At 45.8% G+C, this 18817-nt stretch overlaps 1 protein-coding gene across 7 annotated transcripts in view; it reads left to right on the top strand.

The window, feature by feature from the left end:
* ST3GAL3 (ST3 beta-galactoside alpha-2,3-sialyltransferase 3) overlaps window positions 1-18817 on the top strand; it is a 310879-nt gene that overhangs the window by 179906 nt on the left and 112156 nt on the right. For 5 of the 7 annotated variants that reach the window (XM_075832627.1, XM_075832630.1, XM_075832625.1 and 2 more), the window contains one exon: window positions 17977-18069. In XM_075832627.1, coding sequence (XP_075688742.1) covers window positions 17977-18069 — 93 coding nt within the window. The remainder of the gene's footprint in view (window positions 1-17976; window positions 18070-18817) is intronic. The other 2 variants (XM_075832631.1, XM_075832632.1) reach the window with 1 other exon arrangement.

Raw genomic sequence — 18817 nt, 5'->3', positions numbered from 1 at the left:
GCCCAGTTATTATTGGAGCTTTGAGGGATCTACCTGGTAACATGTTACTGCTGCTTCTGTGCTTATAAATCTCCGCAGGTTCAGTCATTGCCATTAAATGGATCAGGTTGGATTTCATTAGACAGATGTGAGGGAAAGAAAACAAAGCTGCAGGTTCCTGCTCCGTCCTGAAACCCGATCACCCCCAGAAACAGAACATCTGCACCCCCTGATATTTCATTGCCCCCTCCCCTCCCCCATCTCAATCACACTCCAGACCCAACTAATGAAACTTTACCCTCAGCCTAGAAACCCATAAATCATGCCCAGGGATGTGCGGAGGGAAGAGGGTTACGTTTCTTTTGCTACTTTTAATTGTTTTACAAAAAAAATGAAATAACAAAACCGTTTATCATATTGTCCCCTGATATTTATCCAGCCCGGGAGCAGGGACACGTCCCGGCTTCCTCTATAAAGTCTTCACTCTCTACTGGAAACAGCTGCTGGAAAGGCTTGAGGGGAAAAGGGGCGCAGGTAGTTGTTTATATAAGAGCCGGATATGCAGAAAATGGAGATAGTCCTTATAATTTGTTGCTATAACTCCACACGGGTTGATGAACTTTCCAGCTGATTCATCATCTCCGAGGTGATCGGCACTCAACGCTCATCATGTCAGATTTTCTGTCCGGCCACTATCACATGACACTATTTTGGTTAATATTGTGCATTAGTATTTGGAAGCCAAAATCAGGAGTGGGTCCAACTCACAGGAGCGGTGGCAATCTTTCCATTATACTTTTTCTTTTTCGGTTTTGGACCCGCTCCTGGTTTCGGCCTCCAAATACAGATGCAAAATACTGACCTAAATACTGCCGTGTGAAAGATACCTAAGATTTTTTTTCATGGTCATTCTTAATGTATATAATAACCCACTGGACTGGTAGCTCAATGACAGGTGTAAGGGCTCGTCCACACGGAACGGATTTGCTGCAGAAAATAGCAGGAGATTTCCACTGCGGAAAAAACACACCATTTCCTGCATTTTTTACGGCATGGTGCGGAATTTGCTGCCCTTCCCTCAATGTTGGGAATTGGTGACATCTCCGCTAAAAAATGCAGGAATTCAGTCCACTTTCCGCAGCAGGAATTTACATGTATCAAAAATACGCACCGCAGGTCTATTTGTGCTCGGAAATTTTACGCAGCGTGTGGATGAGATTTCTTAAATGTCCCCCACTTCGCTGCTACTGTATTCTGCTGCGTATTTTCCGTCCGCAATTCCGTTACGTGTGGACGAGCCCGGGCGGCTGCGAGTCCGGGCGGCTGCGAGTCCGGGCGGCTGCGAGTCCGGGCGGCTGCGAGTCCGGGCGGCTGCGAGTCCGGGCGGCTGCGAGTCCGGGCGGCTGCGAGTCCGGGCTGCTGCGAGTCCGGGCGGCAGCGAGTCCGGGCGGCCGTGAGCCGGGCGGCCGCGAGTCCGGGCGGCCGCGAGTCCGGGCGGCCGCGAGTCCGGGCGGCCGCGAGTCCGGGCGGCAGCGAGTCCGGGCGGCTGCGAGTCCGGGCGGCTGCGAGTCCGGGCGGCTGCGAGTCCGGGCGGCTGCGAGTCCGGGCGGCTGCGAGTCCGGGCGGCTGCGAGTCCGGGCGGCAGCGAGTCCGGGCGGCAGCGAGTCCGGGCGGCAGCGAGTCCGGGCGGCTGCGAGTCCGGGCGGCTGCGAGTCCGGGCGGCTGCGAGTCCGGGCGGCAGCGAGTCCGGGCGGCTGCGAGGCCGGGCGGCAGCGAGTCCGGTCGGCAGCGAGTCCGGGCGGTAGTCATGTCTTGTGTTGACCGTCATCTGATTCTTTCCTGGGTTGTGGCTTTTAAGCCGTAGATTGGACCATTAGGAAGACACCAGGCTGAGGTTTTTCGTCAGTCGCTGTCACTTTGTTGAGTCACGTCCTCAGCCTGTGCGGTGAACAGAAGCTCCATCACATTCCTACGCCATTCACAATGTCGCCCTCGGCTCTGGTCTTCATACGAGCCGCTAATTAACTCTCAGCCGGACCGCACCCCGATGTAGATTTTGTGTGAATCATTCAGTGACGAGACGCTTCTCTCCTTCTAATCAGTCAGCAATGCGCCACGTTACAGCAGTGCTTCCCATCGCCTCCCAGTCATATATAGGACTTCATTCTGCACGCGCCGCTGATGTGAGAGACACTTTACCGTAATCGCTGCTTTATGTTCACGTCTGAAGACTTGTTCAGTAAAGCTTGTAAGACTTCACCTTTGTGTCATATCGGAATGCAAAAACCCTAAACATGTATGAGCAATGTGCAGGTTTAGGCTGTGTTCACATCACCGTTCGTTTCCGCTGAGGGGTTCCGCTTCCCTCACCATTGAACTCAATGGTGACGGAAACCTAGCTAATGGTTTCCATCTGTCACCGTGGTGAGAGGGTTCCGTTGTTTTGGACGGAATCAATAGCGCAGTCGCTAGGAAGTAAATCTTGATCGGTGGTCACTGGGACAGGAAGTGATGTCATTTGATTGACAGATGCAGACAGGACGTCATTATTTGGAGCAGAACGGATCATACAGCAAAATAACCGCAATCGTGTTACATGGCACCTTATATCAGATACGAGGTCACATTTTGTGCTGTCATTTAAAGAAGTTGTCCAGTGTAGAAAACCCATTTCCATACACCCTATTAGTGAATTGTGAGGTAATATAGGGGGGGGGGGTCCTCTGTTCCTCATCTCTTGGTCAGAGTGGAGAGCGGTTACATAGAGCGCCTCTAGAGGACCCGTCCTGTATTACACAGACCACACATTGATATGAATGTGAACGGCATAATTCTTAAACGTTTTCAGAGGTCCCTAGAAAATTCACTACGTAGAGAAAAGGTCAGAAAATAAAAAAAGAACCTATACTGACCTGATAAAGCCACTGCCCCTCCGGTGGTCCCCGCCGCTCTTTGTTTACCTTGCTGCAGCGATGATCTCCCTGTATACCCCACGTGATCCCTGCCATCAATCACCGGCCTCAGTGCTACACGGAGTGAAGTTCCTGGGGATCTTGGAAAACCCCTTTAATTACCCCTGAGGGGGTGCTGCAGGGAAATTGAACTCCCTACAGATTAAAACCGATCACTTGGAATCCCAGCAGGAGGATCTGCGTATTGTCAAGGGACCTTTCTAACAACTAGGGATTATCCAAAGAGAAGAATCTCTTTAATTTAGGCTTTAACATGGAAAACTTAGAAGCCTTTAAAGTCCAAAAAATAAAAAGGTGTAAACATATCATAAGTTGTATATTAAAGGTGTCCTATACTAATAGTAATTGGCGACATATTTATTGGAACCACACCGATTATCAGAACCAAGGGGCAGACGATGGTGGCGCTGTATTTGGTAAAAGTCAAAGGGGCCTCAGGACTGCACCGAGCATAGCAACCCCTTTTTCCCATTATTAATGGGGTTCAGAAGCAATATAAAAATAGAGAGACCGCAGCGCACGTTCCTTGTGGCATCAAAAGAGTGTAAAAATGTATTTATTCCACCATAACATACGACGACGTTTCCACCCTAGGTGTGGGTCTTTTCGGTCTTTTTCAACTTGTGTGGGTCTTTTTGGTTGAAAAAGACCCACACCTAGGGTGGAAACGTTGTCGTATGTTTTGGTGGAATAAATACATTTTTACACTCTTTTGATACCACAAGGAACGTGCACTGCGGTCTCTCTATTTTTATTTCTATATCCGGAGTCAACTTGCCAACGACTTCAAACTATGTATACCGGCATCTGTTGGAAAATTACCTCCTATGAAGTAACTGGGACTTCTCCCTTTTTTGTTCAGAACAATATGCCATCAATTACTGTCAGTAGGAAATAGACAGAAGTGGCTTTAATTGCTGCCTCTCTGGAGTGGACATTGATAGCGGGTAATTCTTTTGTCATGTTGTCCAATCACTTTATGACTTTGTCACGGAAACTTTCTTATCAACATTGGGCTTCTCTTTGTATCTCAGTTATTATTATAGTCTGTTGATATGTTTAGACGCACAGAAGAGCATTTCTCTTTACAGTCCAATATAGTTTTACAAAAACAAAACCGCACTATGCCCCATTCAGGTGCCATAATACGTGATCGAATATGCCCAAAATATTGATATCAAGTTTAGATGAATGTATCGGATCTGACTATGTTGTGTATGTTGTACGTGTACTCGGTGTATTGGGCACGTCTTTCTGATATCCTCCTGGAGTTGTTGTAGACTGGATGGAGGACACCCTGATCTAAAAAAAACTGCACCATGAGCGTGAGGATGAGGCTTCCGAGAAAGTCAGATGTCAATGTTGGAAATATTCAGTCTTTGAAGAACACAATGGCTAAAGAAAAAACATTCTGGTTGTCAGCAAAATAATTTGTTTTACGTGGTAATCATTCCTTGGCATCCAGTTGGCATCAGGATCCTAACATCTTGCAGGAAAACAATGTCAAAACCAATGCAGCACCGCCACCAGCCTATACAACACGTACCAAATGGGTACGAGCATGGAATCACTTATTTACCATGCCATTAGCATGAGGCATTGTAGCTCCTCTGACCAGGGGGCATCTTTCCAGTTAATCATTATGAACACTGAGGACATGTGCCAACTGCAGCTTTATCTCAATGTTTGCCGCTCACAAGAAAGAAACAAGACTTTCCTGTTTACAGCTTTGACCATAAATGATCGATGTTGGTGATTACAGAATGTGGCAATATTCATCGGGTCACATTCATCAAAGGTGTCATCATTTTAGCCAATTTCTAAGTTAAAGCTTGGCTACTTTATTAACATACCCTCCTCAACATTGAAATTACACCACCGAGAAGGAAAAGTTTTGCAATTGTGGAAATCACAGGATCGATAGACGTGTTAATGATCTGCAAATGGTAATAAAATGGAAACAAAATATTCCAAACATCTTGATTTATTCAGTATGGAGTATGAGCGCCACGCGCAGAAATCCACGCACTTCCACGACTTGGCAGCTATCGATGAGGTTATTAATGGTTGTTTGAGGAATGTTCTGCCATGCTGAATGCACTTGGGCACGTAAATCATCAAGATTGGCTTCTGGCAGCTTCCTGCAATTGCCGACCAATGACATCCCTTATGTGCTCAATGGGAGCCAAGTCCGGAGACGCTGCAGGCCATGGTAGCACGATTAGGCCACGCAGGCTGCTCACAGTAACACAAGCAACATGCGGCCTGGTGTTGTCCTGTTGAAAAACGGCTTCTGGGACACTTTGGAGAAATGGCCGCACCACTGGTTCCACAACTAAATCAATGTAGCGCCAAGCTGTTAGTGAACCTGAAATGAAGACTAGAGGGGCCCGGCTACCGTACTTTATAACACTCCACACCATAATCCCTCGAGTAGGACCGGTGTGACGTTCCCTTGTGAAGGCCTCTTCATGGCATTGCCCACGTGGTCTCCAGACCAATCTCCGGCTATTGTTGCATCCAAGGCAAAAGCGGAACCCATCGCTGAAGAGGATAGACCTCCATTCCAGCCTCCATTGCCATCTTGCTGTGCACCATGATAGCCTTTGAGAGCGGTGGCGTGTGGTCAATGGAACACCTGTAGCTGGACGTCCGGCTCGTAGCCCAATGTTGTGCAAAAGCCTTCTGATGGTTTGTGTGGACACTGGTTGCCGTTCTTGGCTTGGGATGTGACGTCCAATTTCACTTACAGTACAGAATGTATCACTATGTGCCAATCTTCCAATCAGACGATCCGTCCGTGCAGAGGTTCACCTCCGCGCACCTCTTGCTGTCATTCCCCTTCATGCTTTTTCTCCCAACCTCCACTGATGCGGACATCTCGGCCTAGGTGCGTAGTGATCTGACGGAGTGATAAACTAAGGACTCTCAGCAGAAGGATTCTGTCCCTCTCATTTTGCGACAAGTTGCGATAATTGGCACGTCGACCAACAGGAGGCGACGCACGATCATCCCACAACACTTGATACCATTTTTGAGGTTTCATGCGGCTAAAAAACTTTGCTTTCAATATGGATTTTATGCCGCCCCCACATGCTACAGATTGGAGCGAGGTGCTTGAAAATTTGATAATTTGCAGATCTTAGCGACACCTGCAACTTCCTCGATTTGCATAACCTTATAGCTCGTCCTTTTTGGTGTTGCAATTTCAATGTTGAGGAGTGTATGTTGCAACAAATTAATGACTTCATCTGCTTACATCACTGAGAGTAACTTTTACATTGGCCAAAATGTCTGCATTTTTTCTACGTCTGGGTCCGTGTAGAACAGGGGTCTCAAACTCGGCCGGGTAAGTGGGCCACATATTGAAACAATGCGAAGTTGATGGTCCGCATTACTTTCAAATTTGATACAATACAAAATTATTCTTAATCAATTAGTTATTTAATCTACTATAACACTATATTACTATAATTATACTACATTACTATAATAATACCGCCAGGTTTAAAATTTGAGGTATTTCTCCACGTGCTTACTTCAACAATCCAATTTTCCAGTTTAAGTGTCGCTTAAGTCCGGCGGCTCAGTTGGCAGAGTTTGGCAGACACACATGTCAAGATTGGGCAGCCTCTTTTTAGATCGTACCACAGAGCCCTCTGTAGATAGTGCCACAGAGCCCTCTGTAGATGCTGCCACAGTGCCCTCTGTAGATGCTGCCACAGTGCCCTCTGTAGATGCTGCCACAGTGCCCTCCGTAGATGCTGCCACAGTGCCCTCCATAGATGCTGCCACAGTGCCCTCCGCAGATGCTGCCACAGTGCCCTCCGCAGATGCTGCCACAGTGCCCTCCGCAGATAATGCCACACACACCCCAAGTAGATAGCTCCATTGGGGCTCCCTCTAGGAGAATGTGATATCAGGGGCAACCCCAGAGCCGGAGACCCAGAGCAAAGCACTAGTATAGGCTCTGCGCCGGAACTCTGGGGAAGTCATTAACATCAGTGTCCATAAATGGACAGTGATGTCAGGGGCTTGCCCAGAGCTGGAGTCCCGGAGCAGAGCCGCTTCTAGCACTCTGCCTGGGATTCCAGCTCCGCTCCTGACATCACCGTCCATATATGGACATGGATGTCAGGGGCAACCCCACAGCTGGAGTCCCGGGCAGAGCGCTAGTAGGCTCTTCCTGGGACTCCAGCTGTGCTCCTGACATCACTGGAACTCCTGCTCTTGGGAAGCCCCTAACATCACTGTCGATGTATGGACAGCGATGTCAGAGGCTTCCCCAGAGTCGAGCCTATACTAGCGCTCTGCCCGGGACTCCAGCTCTGGAGAAACACCAGACATCGCTGTCCATATGTGGACAGCGGTGTCAGAAGATTCCACAGAGTCACGGAGCAGAGCCGATACTAGCGCTCTGCCCGGGACTCCGCTCTGGGGAAGACCCTGACACACTGTCCATATATGGACATCGTTGTCATGGAATTCCACAGAGTCCCGGAGCAGATCCGATACTAGCGCTCTGCCCGGGACTCCGGCTCTGGGGAAGCCCCAGACATCGCTGTCCATATGTGGACAGCGATGTCAGGGAATTCAAGAATCCCGGAGCAGAGTCTGTACTAGCGCTGTGCCCGGGATTCCTTTCTGGGGAAGACCCTGACACACTGTCCATATATGTGCAGCGATGTCAGGTGATTCCCCAGAGTTCCGGAGCAGAGCCGATACTAGCGCCCTGCCCGGGACTCCGCTCTGGGGAAGACCCTGACACACTGTCCATATGTGGACAGCGATGTCAGGGAATTCCAGAGTCCCGGAGCAGAGTCTACTAGCGGCTCTGTGTCCCGCGGGCTGCAGATGACAGCCCCAGGGGCCGCATGCATAGATGCTACTTTTTTTCTCATTCGCGACTTTTTTAATTCTGGCCATGCGGTTAGGTATGGTATCGTACAAACTACTCAGGTGCTGAAAAAGCAATCAAATACTACTGCAGATGCATCATGGGAAACTGACTAGTATATAATTTACAAAGTGCTTGGATGCTGGTGAAATTATTTCAGTCAAAACAAAGAAGAGCTGCCTAAGCAAAGCCCAAAAGACCTACCTAAGTGCCCATCCTTATGGCTTTTTCACATCATTTTTATCACTAAACTGGTAGTAATAGTTTTCTATATAGCTTTGTGTGTAATGTCCATGACACAATTATTCCTGCAGCTCCACTCCTTGTACAGAACACTCTTTACTTCCATTCTCCTTGTACAGAACACTCTTTACTTCCACTCTCCTTGTACAGAGCGCTCTTTACTTCCACTCTCCTTGTACAGAACACTCTTTACTTCCACTCTCCTTGTACAGAACACTCTTTACTTCCATTCTCCTTGTACAGAACGCTCTTTACTTCCACTCTCCTTGTACAGAGCGCTCTTTACTTCCACTCTCCTTGTACAGAACGCTCTTTACTTCCACTCTCCTTGTACAGAACACTCTTTACTTCCACTCTCCTTGTACAGAACACTCTTTACTTCCACTCTCCTTGCACAGAGCACTCTTTACTTCCACTCTCCTTGTACAGAACGCTCTTTACTTCCACTCTCCTTGTACAGAACACTCTTTACTTCCACTCTCCTTGTACAGAACGCTCTTTACTTCCACTCTCCTTGTACAGAACGCTCTTTACTTCCACTCTCCTTGTACAGAGCGCTCTTTACTTCCACTCTCCTTGTACAGAACACTCTTTACTTCCACTCTCCTTGTACAGAGCACTCTTTACTTCCACTCTCCTTGTACAGAACACTCTTTACTTCCACTCTCCTTGTACAGAACACTCTTTACTTCCACTCTCCTTGTACAGAACACTCTTTACTTCCACTCTCCTTGTACAGAACGCTCTTTACTTCCACTCTCCTTGTACAGAACACTCTTTACTTCCACTCTCCTTGTACAGAGCACTCTTTACTTCCACTCTCCTTGTACAGAACACTCTTTACTTCCATTCTCCTTGTACAGAACGCTCTTTACTTCCACTCTCCTTGTACAGAGCGCTCTTTACTTCCACTCTCCTTGTACAGAACGCTCTTTACTTCCACTCTCCTTGTACAGAACGCTCTTTACTTCCACTCTCCTTGTACAGAGCGCTCTTTACTTCCACTCTCCTTGTACAGAACGCTCTTTACTTCCACTCTCCTTGTACAGAGCGCTCTTTACTTCCACTCTCCTTGTACAGAACGCTCTTTACTTCCACTCTCCTTGAACAGAACGCTCTTTACTTCCACTCTCCTTGTACAGAGTACTCTTTACTTCCACTCTCCTTGTACAGAACGCTCTTTACTTCCACTCTCCTTGTACAGAGCGCTCTTAACTTCCACTCTCCTTGTACAGAACGCTCTTTACTTCCACTCTCCTTGTACAGAACGCTCTTTACTTCCACTCTCCTTGTACAGAGTACTCTTTACTTCCACTCTCCTTGTACAGAACACTCTTTACTTCCACTCTCCTTGTACAGAACACTCTTTACTTTCACTCTCCTTGTACAGAACACTCTTTACTTCCACTCTCCTTGTACAGAACACTCTTTACTTTCACTCTCCTTGTACAGAACACTCTTTACTTCCACTCTCCTTGTACAGAACGCTCTTTACTTCCACTCTCCTTGTACAGAACGCTCTTTAGTTCCACTCTCCTTGTACAGAACTCTCTTTAGTTCCACTCTCCTTGTACAGAACGCTCTTAACTTCCACTCTCGTGCAGAATGCTCTTTACTTCCACTCTCCTTGTACAGAACTCGCTTTAGTTCCACTCTCCTTGTACAGAACGCTCTTAACTTCCACTCTCCTTGTACAGAACACTCTTTACTTTCACTCTCCTTGTACAGAGCACTCTTTACTTCCACTCTCCTTGTACAGAACACTCTTTACTTCCACTCTCCTTGTACAGAACACTCTTTACTTCCACTCTCCTTGTACAGAACGCTCTTTACTTCCACTCTCCTTGTGCAGAATGCTCTTTACTTCCACTCTCCTTGTACAGAACTCTCTTTAGTTCCACTCTCCTTGTACAGAACACTCTTAACTTCCACTCTCCTTGTACAGAACGCTCTTTACTTCCACTCTCCTTGTGCAGCATGCTCTTTACTTCCACTCTCCTTGTACAGAACTCTCTTTAATTCCACTCTCCTTGTACAGAACGCTCTTTACTTCCACTCTCCTTGTACAGAACGCTCTTAACTTCCACTCTCCTTGTACAGAGCGCTCTTTACTTCCACTCTCCTTGTACAGAACGCTCTTTACTTCCACTCTACTTGTACAGAACACTCTTTACTTCCATTCTCCTTGTACAGAACGCTCTTTACTTCCACTCTCCTTGTACAGAGCGCTCTTTACTTCCACTCTCCTTGTACAGAACGCTCTTTACTTCCACTCTCATTGTACAGAACGCTCTTTACTTCCACTCCCCTTGTACAGAGTACTCTTTACTTCCACTCTCCTTGTACAGAACACTCTTTACTTCCACTCTCCTTGTACAGAACACTCTTTACTTTCACTCTCCTTGTACAGAGCGCTCTTTACTTCCACTCTCCTTGTACAGAACGCTCTTTACTTCCACTCTCCTTGTACAGAATGCTCTTTACTTCCACTCTCCTTGTACAGAACGCTCTTTACTTCCACTCCCCTTGTACAGAGTACTCTTTACTTCCACTCTCCTTGTACAGAACACTCTTTACTTCCACTCTCCTTGTACAGAACACTCTTTACTTTCACTCTCCTTGTACAGAGCACTCTTTACTTCCACTCTCCTTGTACAGAACGCTCTTTACTTCCACTCTCCTTGTGCAGAATGCTCTTTACTTCCACTCTCCTTGTACAGAACTCTCTTTAGTTCCACTCTCCTTGTACAGAACGCTCTTTACTTCCACTCTCCTTGTACAGAACTCTTTAATTCCACTCTCCTTGTACAGAACGCTCTTTACTTCCACTCTCCTTGTACAGAACACTCTTAACTTCCACTCTCCTTGTACAGAGCACTCTTAACTTCCACTCTCCTTGTACAGAGTGCTCTTTACTTCCACTCTCCTTGTACAGAACGCTCTTTACTTCCACTCTCCTTGTACAGAACGCTCTTTACTTCCATTCTCCTTGTACAGAACGCTCTTTACTTCCACTCTCCTTGTACAGAGCGCTCTTTACTTCCACTCTCCTTGTACAGAACGCTCTTTACTTCCACTCTCCTTGTACAGAACTCTCTTTAGTTCCACTCTCCTTGTACAGAACGCTCTTTACTTCCACTCTCCTTGTACAGAACGCTCTTTACTTCCACTCTCCTTGTACAGAACGCTCTTTACTTCCACTCTCCTTGTACAGAACACTCTTTACTTCCACTCTCCTTGTACAGAACACTCTTAACTTACACTCTCCTTGTACAGAGCGCTCTTTACTTCCACTCTCCTTGTACAGAGCACTCTTTACTTCCACTCTCCTTGTACAGAACGCTCTTTACTTCCACTCTCCTTGTACAGAACACTCTTAACTTCCACTCTCCTTGTACAGAACACTCTTAACTTCCACTCTCCTTGTACAGAGTGCTCTTTACTTCCACTCTCCTTGTACAGAACGCTCTTTACTTCCACTCTCCTTGTACAGAACACTCTTTACTTCCATTCTCCTTGTACAGAACGCTCTTTACTTCCACTCTCCTTGTACAGAGCGCTCTTTACTTCCACTCTCCTTGTACAGAACGCTCTTTACTTCCACTCTCCTTGTACAGAACGCTCTTTACTTCCACTCCCCTTGTACAGAGTACTCTTTACTTCCACTCTCCTTGTACAGAACACTCTTTACTTTCACTCTCCTTGTACAGAGCACTCTTTACTTCCACTCTCCTTGTACAGAACGCTCTTTACTTCCACTCTCCTTGTGCAGAATGCTCTTTACTTCCACTCTCCTTGTACAGAACTCTCTTTAGTTCCACTCTCCTTGTACAGAACGCTCTTTACTTCCACTCTCCTTGTACAGAACGCTCTTTACTTCCACTCTCCTTGTACAGAACGCTCTTTACTTCCACTCTCCTTGTACAGAACACTCTTAACTTACACTCTCCTTGTACAGAGCGCTCTTTACTTCCACTCTCCTTGTACAGAGCACTCTTTACTTCCACTCTCCTTGTACAGAACGCTCTTTACTTCCACTCTCCTTGTACAGAACACTCTTTACTTCCACTCTCCTTGCTCCCTCGTAACTCAAGTTGTATTAGCCTACTGTAATGCAGCTTGTGTGTGTTACAGGATCCTCCTCACCCATTACAGATATAATGAATATAACTTCTTCTCAAACCCTTTAGTCAAAGAGGGAGCACATTGACAGTCTGTGAGCAATGAGATCCTAATCATGTAACGTTACAGTTTTTACAGGGTTAGAAACAGAAGCAGCTGACTTCCCCACAGGCGGAGAAAAGCAGCTGCAGCCTGCAGCATCAATAGGACTCTAAAAATTCCCCCAAAAAGTTCTGAAAGGGTAAATAAATGCTGCAATTTATATATTATAAGTGATGACATGCTAAATGGAGCAGGTTAGGGAGTATAGACTGATTTAATCAGTGTGCCCAGAGTTCTGCTTATCAATCATAATGCCTCAATAATAACATTAATGGGCTCCTAGAAGTGACTCCATAGTTTGCCGTGTTTATTTAAATCTTAGCGTTAGTGCATTTGGTTAAATGTTTGCTCGAATGTAACTGTTTGTGTCTTATGTGATTGCGTAATGTCTGCTGACCAGTTTTTGTAAAACCCATAAGGTCTTATTCACATGTTGTGTTTGAATCACGGTTTTCACTGCGGTATCATGGCCAAAACTGTGTAGTTGTTTTTGCAACAATTTTGCACAAAAAAAAAAACGCATTTCAACCGCAACATGTGAATAGACCCTAATGGGTTTAATAGAAACTGGGCAGCCGATATTACAAGAGCTTCTTAAGCGTCAAATTCGAAATGTAATGTCACATGATGCCTATAATGACCCCCAGAATGCCCACCCGGGCAGATAATCAGATGGGTTGTGCAGACTCCTTGTTATAGAGATGAGGCAGCGCAGATAAATCTAGTAATAAAACAACTTCTCTAGATGTTTATGACTCTCCTGTCCACTAAAATGATTTATGATAAATTTACGAGAGGCAGGAACAGGAAATATTCTGTATCCGCCGTGGGATCTGTGAATCTCTGACTGGCGCTCTCTAGTAGGCGGCGATCCGAGTCCTCGCGTCACACAGTTGGATTGGCTATAACTTTCAGATAATCACTAATAAAACGCGGAATACCTCCTGTTGTGGGAATAATCCACGAATACTGTACAGCATCCTAGGAAATTCCCCACAGTTACCCTGCTCGTCCTTCATCAGAGGTCAGATCTAGTTACAGAAAATGTGGAGATTGAACTTTCTTCGGGCAGCTCAGCAGTTTGTTCAGGTTGCTCAACACTAAATAGGTGCAGTTCCCGAATATATTCTGAAAAATCACCCCCAAAGCGGAGCTTAATTCTAAGGAAATGTTCAGATATGTAAGATGAGCTCGACTCCTGGTGACCATATGTCCAGTGTTCGTGTCTATAAGGGCTTCTTATTAGCTCAGTATTCATCATTTCTGTGATGTCTCCATCCATTTGTCCTGCTGCAGGTCATCCTTCTCTTTTCTCTGGTACCCCACTGAGAATGAAGGGGTCTCATTTTTGGTTCAGCGCTGTTGCCCCTTCACAGTTCTTTCCTGCACAATGGCGCCACCGGCTGAGCCAATATGCAGAGGATATGGAGCTCCGACCCCTTTAAGGACAATTTATTTAGATAAATTTATTTAGATAAAGACATGGTGTTCAAAGAAGGACGTTCTTAGGCTTCGTTCACATCTGCGTCGGGGCTCCGTTCTGAAGGAGCTGCCCGTGGGAACGGAGCCCTGACGCAGATGTGAACATAGCCTTAGGGCCCATTCACACGAACGTGAATCTCGTCCGTGTGCTGCACGTGAAAATCATCCACAGCACTCGGACCCATTGATTTCAATGGGGCCGTTCACACGTGCAGGATTTTTCACACAGCGAGAGTCCGTTGCGTGATACTCACTGCATGTCCTATATTTGTGCGTTTTCATGCAACGACGCATGTAACCTCATTGAAGTCAATGGGTGTGTGAAAACCACGCACCGCACATCCGCGTACGGTGCGTCATTTGCGCGTTGATTCCATAAAAAAAAAAAAATAAGTGCTTTGCAGGTGCGTGAAAAACACATGCCACTCGCGAAGCACACTGATTCATAATGCAACGCACACGCACCAGATTTAAGCGCGTTTTTAACACGCGTAAATCTTAACACGCTCGTGTGAATATAGCCTTAAGGATAAAGTTGCTGGTTTTTCTTGCCGTCCATCGTCTTCGCCAACATCAAGTCTCCAAGGCGTCAATCCTTTTCCTGTCGCGCTTCTTCCTTATTCAGAAGCGACATCCACAAGGAGCCACAGAACAGACCATCCGCTGAGCGAGAACTTTCTTTTCATAGACGTCTACAGCATCCGCAATCCTCATGCATGGAAAATATTTTATATTTCACAAGAAATGATGAAGCGTGACAGACATGTTGAGCTTTTACCTGCACGCAGTCACTTCATACATACACTGTAACCTCAGCTGATCGAGGCTTCCCGTGACCGTAAACCGTGACTGAGGCGGATCACGAGTATCCTGGTACTTTCTATAAAAGGCAGCTGCATCTATTTGTCCATAAATCAAACATCCAGGGTCCGCTTCACAGAGAGTCAGCCCAGAACTAAATGTTTAATGGGTTGTTTCAATTTCAATATGGTGACATAATGACGAAAGTTCAGGTGGTCCGCTCACGGTATTCTTCATCAGGTCTATAGGAATTTCTACCTTCAGTATTTAACTCCTTGCTGTCCCTGTAGCGCTGAATGCAGATCTTCTATGTTATCTGATATTTGTGCACAGAATATTGTTCATAGGTAGATTTATCACAATGGAGCTTGCAGTTTATTTGTTTCTTTTCTTCATCGTGATCTTGTGGCACGTTTAGAGTAAAATAAGATAATGTGCATTGTAAAGTATTTCTCCGAGCGCCTCGTCAGTGCGGAGTATCGCGCATCCGGGGATTCGCAGCTCTTTGTTCTGAAAACCTTTAGGCTATGTTCACACGGAGTATTTTGGGGGAGGAATATCTGCCTCAAAATTCCGTTTGGAACTTTGAGGCAGATATTCCTCTCCCTGCACGCCGATTTTCGCGGCAATTATCGCGCCGTTTTTCGCCCGCGGCCATTGAGCGCCGCGGGCATAAAACAGCGAGAAATACGCTTTCTCTGCCTCCCGTTGAAGTCAATGGGAGGTCAGAGGCGGAAGCGCCCGAAGATAGGGCATGTCGCTTCTTTTTCCCGCGAGGCAGTTTTACTGCTCGCGGGAAAAAGACGCCGACGCCTCCCATTGAAATCAATGGGAGGCGTTCTCGGGCCGTTTTTGCCGAGTTTTGCGACGCCGTTTCCACGTCAAAAAACTCGGCAAAATACCCCGTGTGAACATAGCCTTACTGAACACTTGCAGCTATATGGAGCAAGATGAACTGCGGTCTAGCACTAAGGACTGTAAGAAATGGCGCGCAAGTTTAAATGTTACTGCAAAGATGGTAAGGAAATGGACTAAGCTCCTTCCACTAGGGTCCAAATCTTCAGAACCATGAAAAGGCATTCGGGAGCATCGTTTATATTAGCCGTATATTCACAGATAAAAGATGACGGCATCCAAGGATAAATCATATCTGCCTGAAATTTAGGCCAACCTGTATACCCTGCTAACCCTAATGCAAATATCTGACCAGCCAATCAGATGGCAGCAACTCAATGCATAAAAGCTGCAGACACGTTCAAGAATTTCAGACCGAACACAAGAATAAATGACTGCCGAATGATCGTTGGTGCCGGATGGATTCACCATATCAGAAACTCATCTCCTGGGATTTTCATACAAAATAGTACAGAGAAGGGTGCAAAACATGAGCACCAGTTCGGTAGGTGAAAATGCCATGTTAATGAGAGAGGTCCGATGACAATGGTCCGACGGTTCAAAGTTGACGAAGGAGAAAATAGCTGTAATAACCATGAATTACGGCAGTGGCCCACAGAAGAGCAGCTCTGAAGAATCAGCATGTCAAACATGGCAGCCGTGGAAGCTTTCAGCACGAGACCACAGCCGGCTCCACACCTCTCTCCTAAGTATAAGACGCTGAGGCAACAATAGACATAAACTTGTCGAACAAATCGTAATTCCTGGCGCACCATACACGGCGGGGTCAGAGATTGTTGCAAACCACATAGATCCATCCTACCGCGTGGCATCAGTTGAGGCTGGTGGTTATAATATGGGTGGAGTGTCTTCATGCCTCATGTTTGGCCCTGAAAACCAGTTCAGTATTGCTGCTGGTTGTGGGGACTTTATGGATCCAGCAGGATAACGTGCCATGTAACAACGAACACCCCCATCTCCAGATGGTTCCCTGAAGATGACCATGAACTCCAATGGTTGCCCAGTCACCAGATCTCAATCCAATAGACCATCTTTGGGATGTGGTAGATCAGGAGATTCTCAGCATGTACACTACCGTTCAAAAGTTTGGGGTCACCCAGACAATTTTGTGTTTTCCATGTAAACTCACACTTATATTTATCAAATGAATTGCAAAATGACTAGAAAATATAGCCAAGACATTGACAAGGTTAGAAATAATGATTTTTATTTGAAATAAAAATTTTCTCCTTCAAACTTTGCTTTGGTCTTGGAATGCTCCATTTGCAGCAATTCCAGCATTGCAGACCTTTGGCATTCTAGCTGTTAATTTGCTGAGGTAATCGGGAGAAATTTCACCCCATGCTTCCAGAAGCCCCTCCCACAAGTTGGATTGGCTTGATGGGCACTGCTTGCGTACCATACGGTCGGGCACTATTTCATAAAGCTGCCAGTTGAGGACCTGTGAGGCGTCTATTTCTCAAACTAGAGACTCTAATGTACTTGTCTTGTTGCTCAGTTGTGCAGCGGGGCCTCCCACTTCTCTTTCTACTCTGGTTAGAGCCTGTGTGTGCTGTCCTCTGAACCGAGTAGTACATACCGTTGTAGGAAATCTTCAGTTTCTTGGCAATTTCTATCATGGAATAGCCTTCATTTCTAAGAACAAGAATAGACTGTCGAGTTTCACATGAAAGCTCTCTTTTTCTAACCATTTTGAGAGTTTAATCGAACTCACAAATGTAATGCTCCAGATTCTCAACTAGCTCAAAGGAAGGTCAGTTTTATAGCTCCTCTAAACAGCAAAACTGTTTACAGCGGTTCTAACATAATTGCACAAGGGTTTTCAAGTGTTTTCTAATCATCCATTAGCCTTCTAACACAGTTAGCAAACACAATGTACCATTAGAACACTGGAGTGATGGTTGCTGGAAATGGGCCTCTATACACCTATGTAGATATTGCATTAAAAACCAGACGTTTGCAGCTAGAATAGTCATTTAGCACATTAACAATGTATAGAGTGGATTTCTGATTAATTTAATGTTATCTTCATTGAAAAAAACTGTGCTTTTCTTTCAAAAATAAGGACATTTCTAAGTGACCCTAAACTTTTGAACAGTAGTGTGTGTGTGTATATATATATACACATAAATATATGTAAACATTAAACCTATATTCAGGAGTGTACATCGGCTTTGTCTGTGCCGGACTTTTGTATTGAAGATTTCTTCATTAATCCATCTAATTACCAGTAATGTATTTTTATTCACAGGTTCTGATTAGAAATGTGTATAATATTGTATCTTGATCACATGTGAGGGGGCTGTGTGTATAATGTTGTATCTTGATCACATGAGGGGGCTTTGTGTATATGATGTTATTCTCACTGAGATTTTTTTACCCCTTTTCTTGGGTTTTTATCGTCTTTTCATCCTCTATACCTGTTTCTGATCTTTTTTTTATTTATTATAATTTTTTTTTAAGATCAGCAGAACTTGCAACCAAGTACGCAAACTTCTCCGAGGGCGTCTGCAAGCCGGCATATGCGTCTGCAATGATGACTGCCATCTACCCAAAGTAAGCAAGTTCTCCTTATATTGATTTGTTATGGAACTTCCTTCCTATCTGGAATATTCTCTTGCGCACACTGTATAGTGTCTCTCCCCCAGTAATGAATGTAGCACCATCTGCCTGTAGTTAAATTTTAGAAACAACATTTGAGGTATTGGAACAGTCAAAACACTGTCCATGAAAATGCCACAAATTGGTGCCAATTTGTTGTGTGATAAATTGAGTTCCGTATGGATTCTGCAGCCTGCATGTATTCCAGTACGTCATGCTGCAGAATCCCGTTTCCAGACATATCCAACAGAGAGCAGGTCTGAGCTAATTCTGCAGCTGTTCCTGTGTCCTGAACGATCTTTAAATCTCAATTATAATCAAATAAAAGTAGATTTAGGCTGGATTCACAAAAGCATGTTCGGTCCGTAAAGGACAGAACGTATTTCGGCCGCAAGTCCCGGACCGAACACAGTGCAGGGAGCCGGGCTCCTAGCATCATAGTTATGTACGACGCTAGGGTCCCTACCTCTCCGTGGAACTACTGTCCCGTACTGAAAACATGATTACAGTACGGGACAGTTGTCCTGCAGCGAGGCAGGGACTCCTAGCGTCGTACATGACTATGATGCTAGGAGCCCGGCTCCCTGCACTGTGTTCGGTCCGGGACTTGCGGCCGAAATACGTTCTGTCCTTTATGGACGTAATGTGCTCGTGTGAACCCAGCCTTAATCATAATGGACCTTTTGAAGCCCCTACAGGAGCA

Source organism: Rhinoderma darwinii, chromosome 7 (assembly GCF_050947455.1).
Source record: "Rhinoderma darwinii isolate aRhiDar2 chromosome 7, aRhiDar2.hap1, whole genome shotgun sequence".
NCBI classification, from domain to species: domain Eukaryota; kingdom Metazoa; phylum Chordata; class Amphibia; order Anura; family Rhinodermatidae; genus Rhinoderma; species Rhinoderma darwinii.
This window is presented reverse-complemented; position numbering and strand designations above follow the sequence as displayed.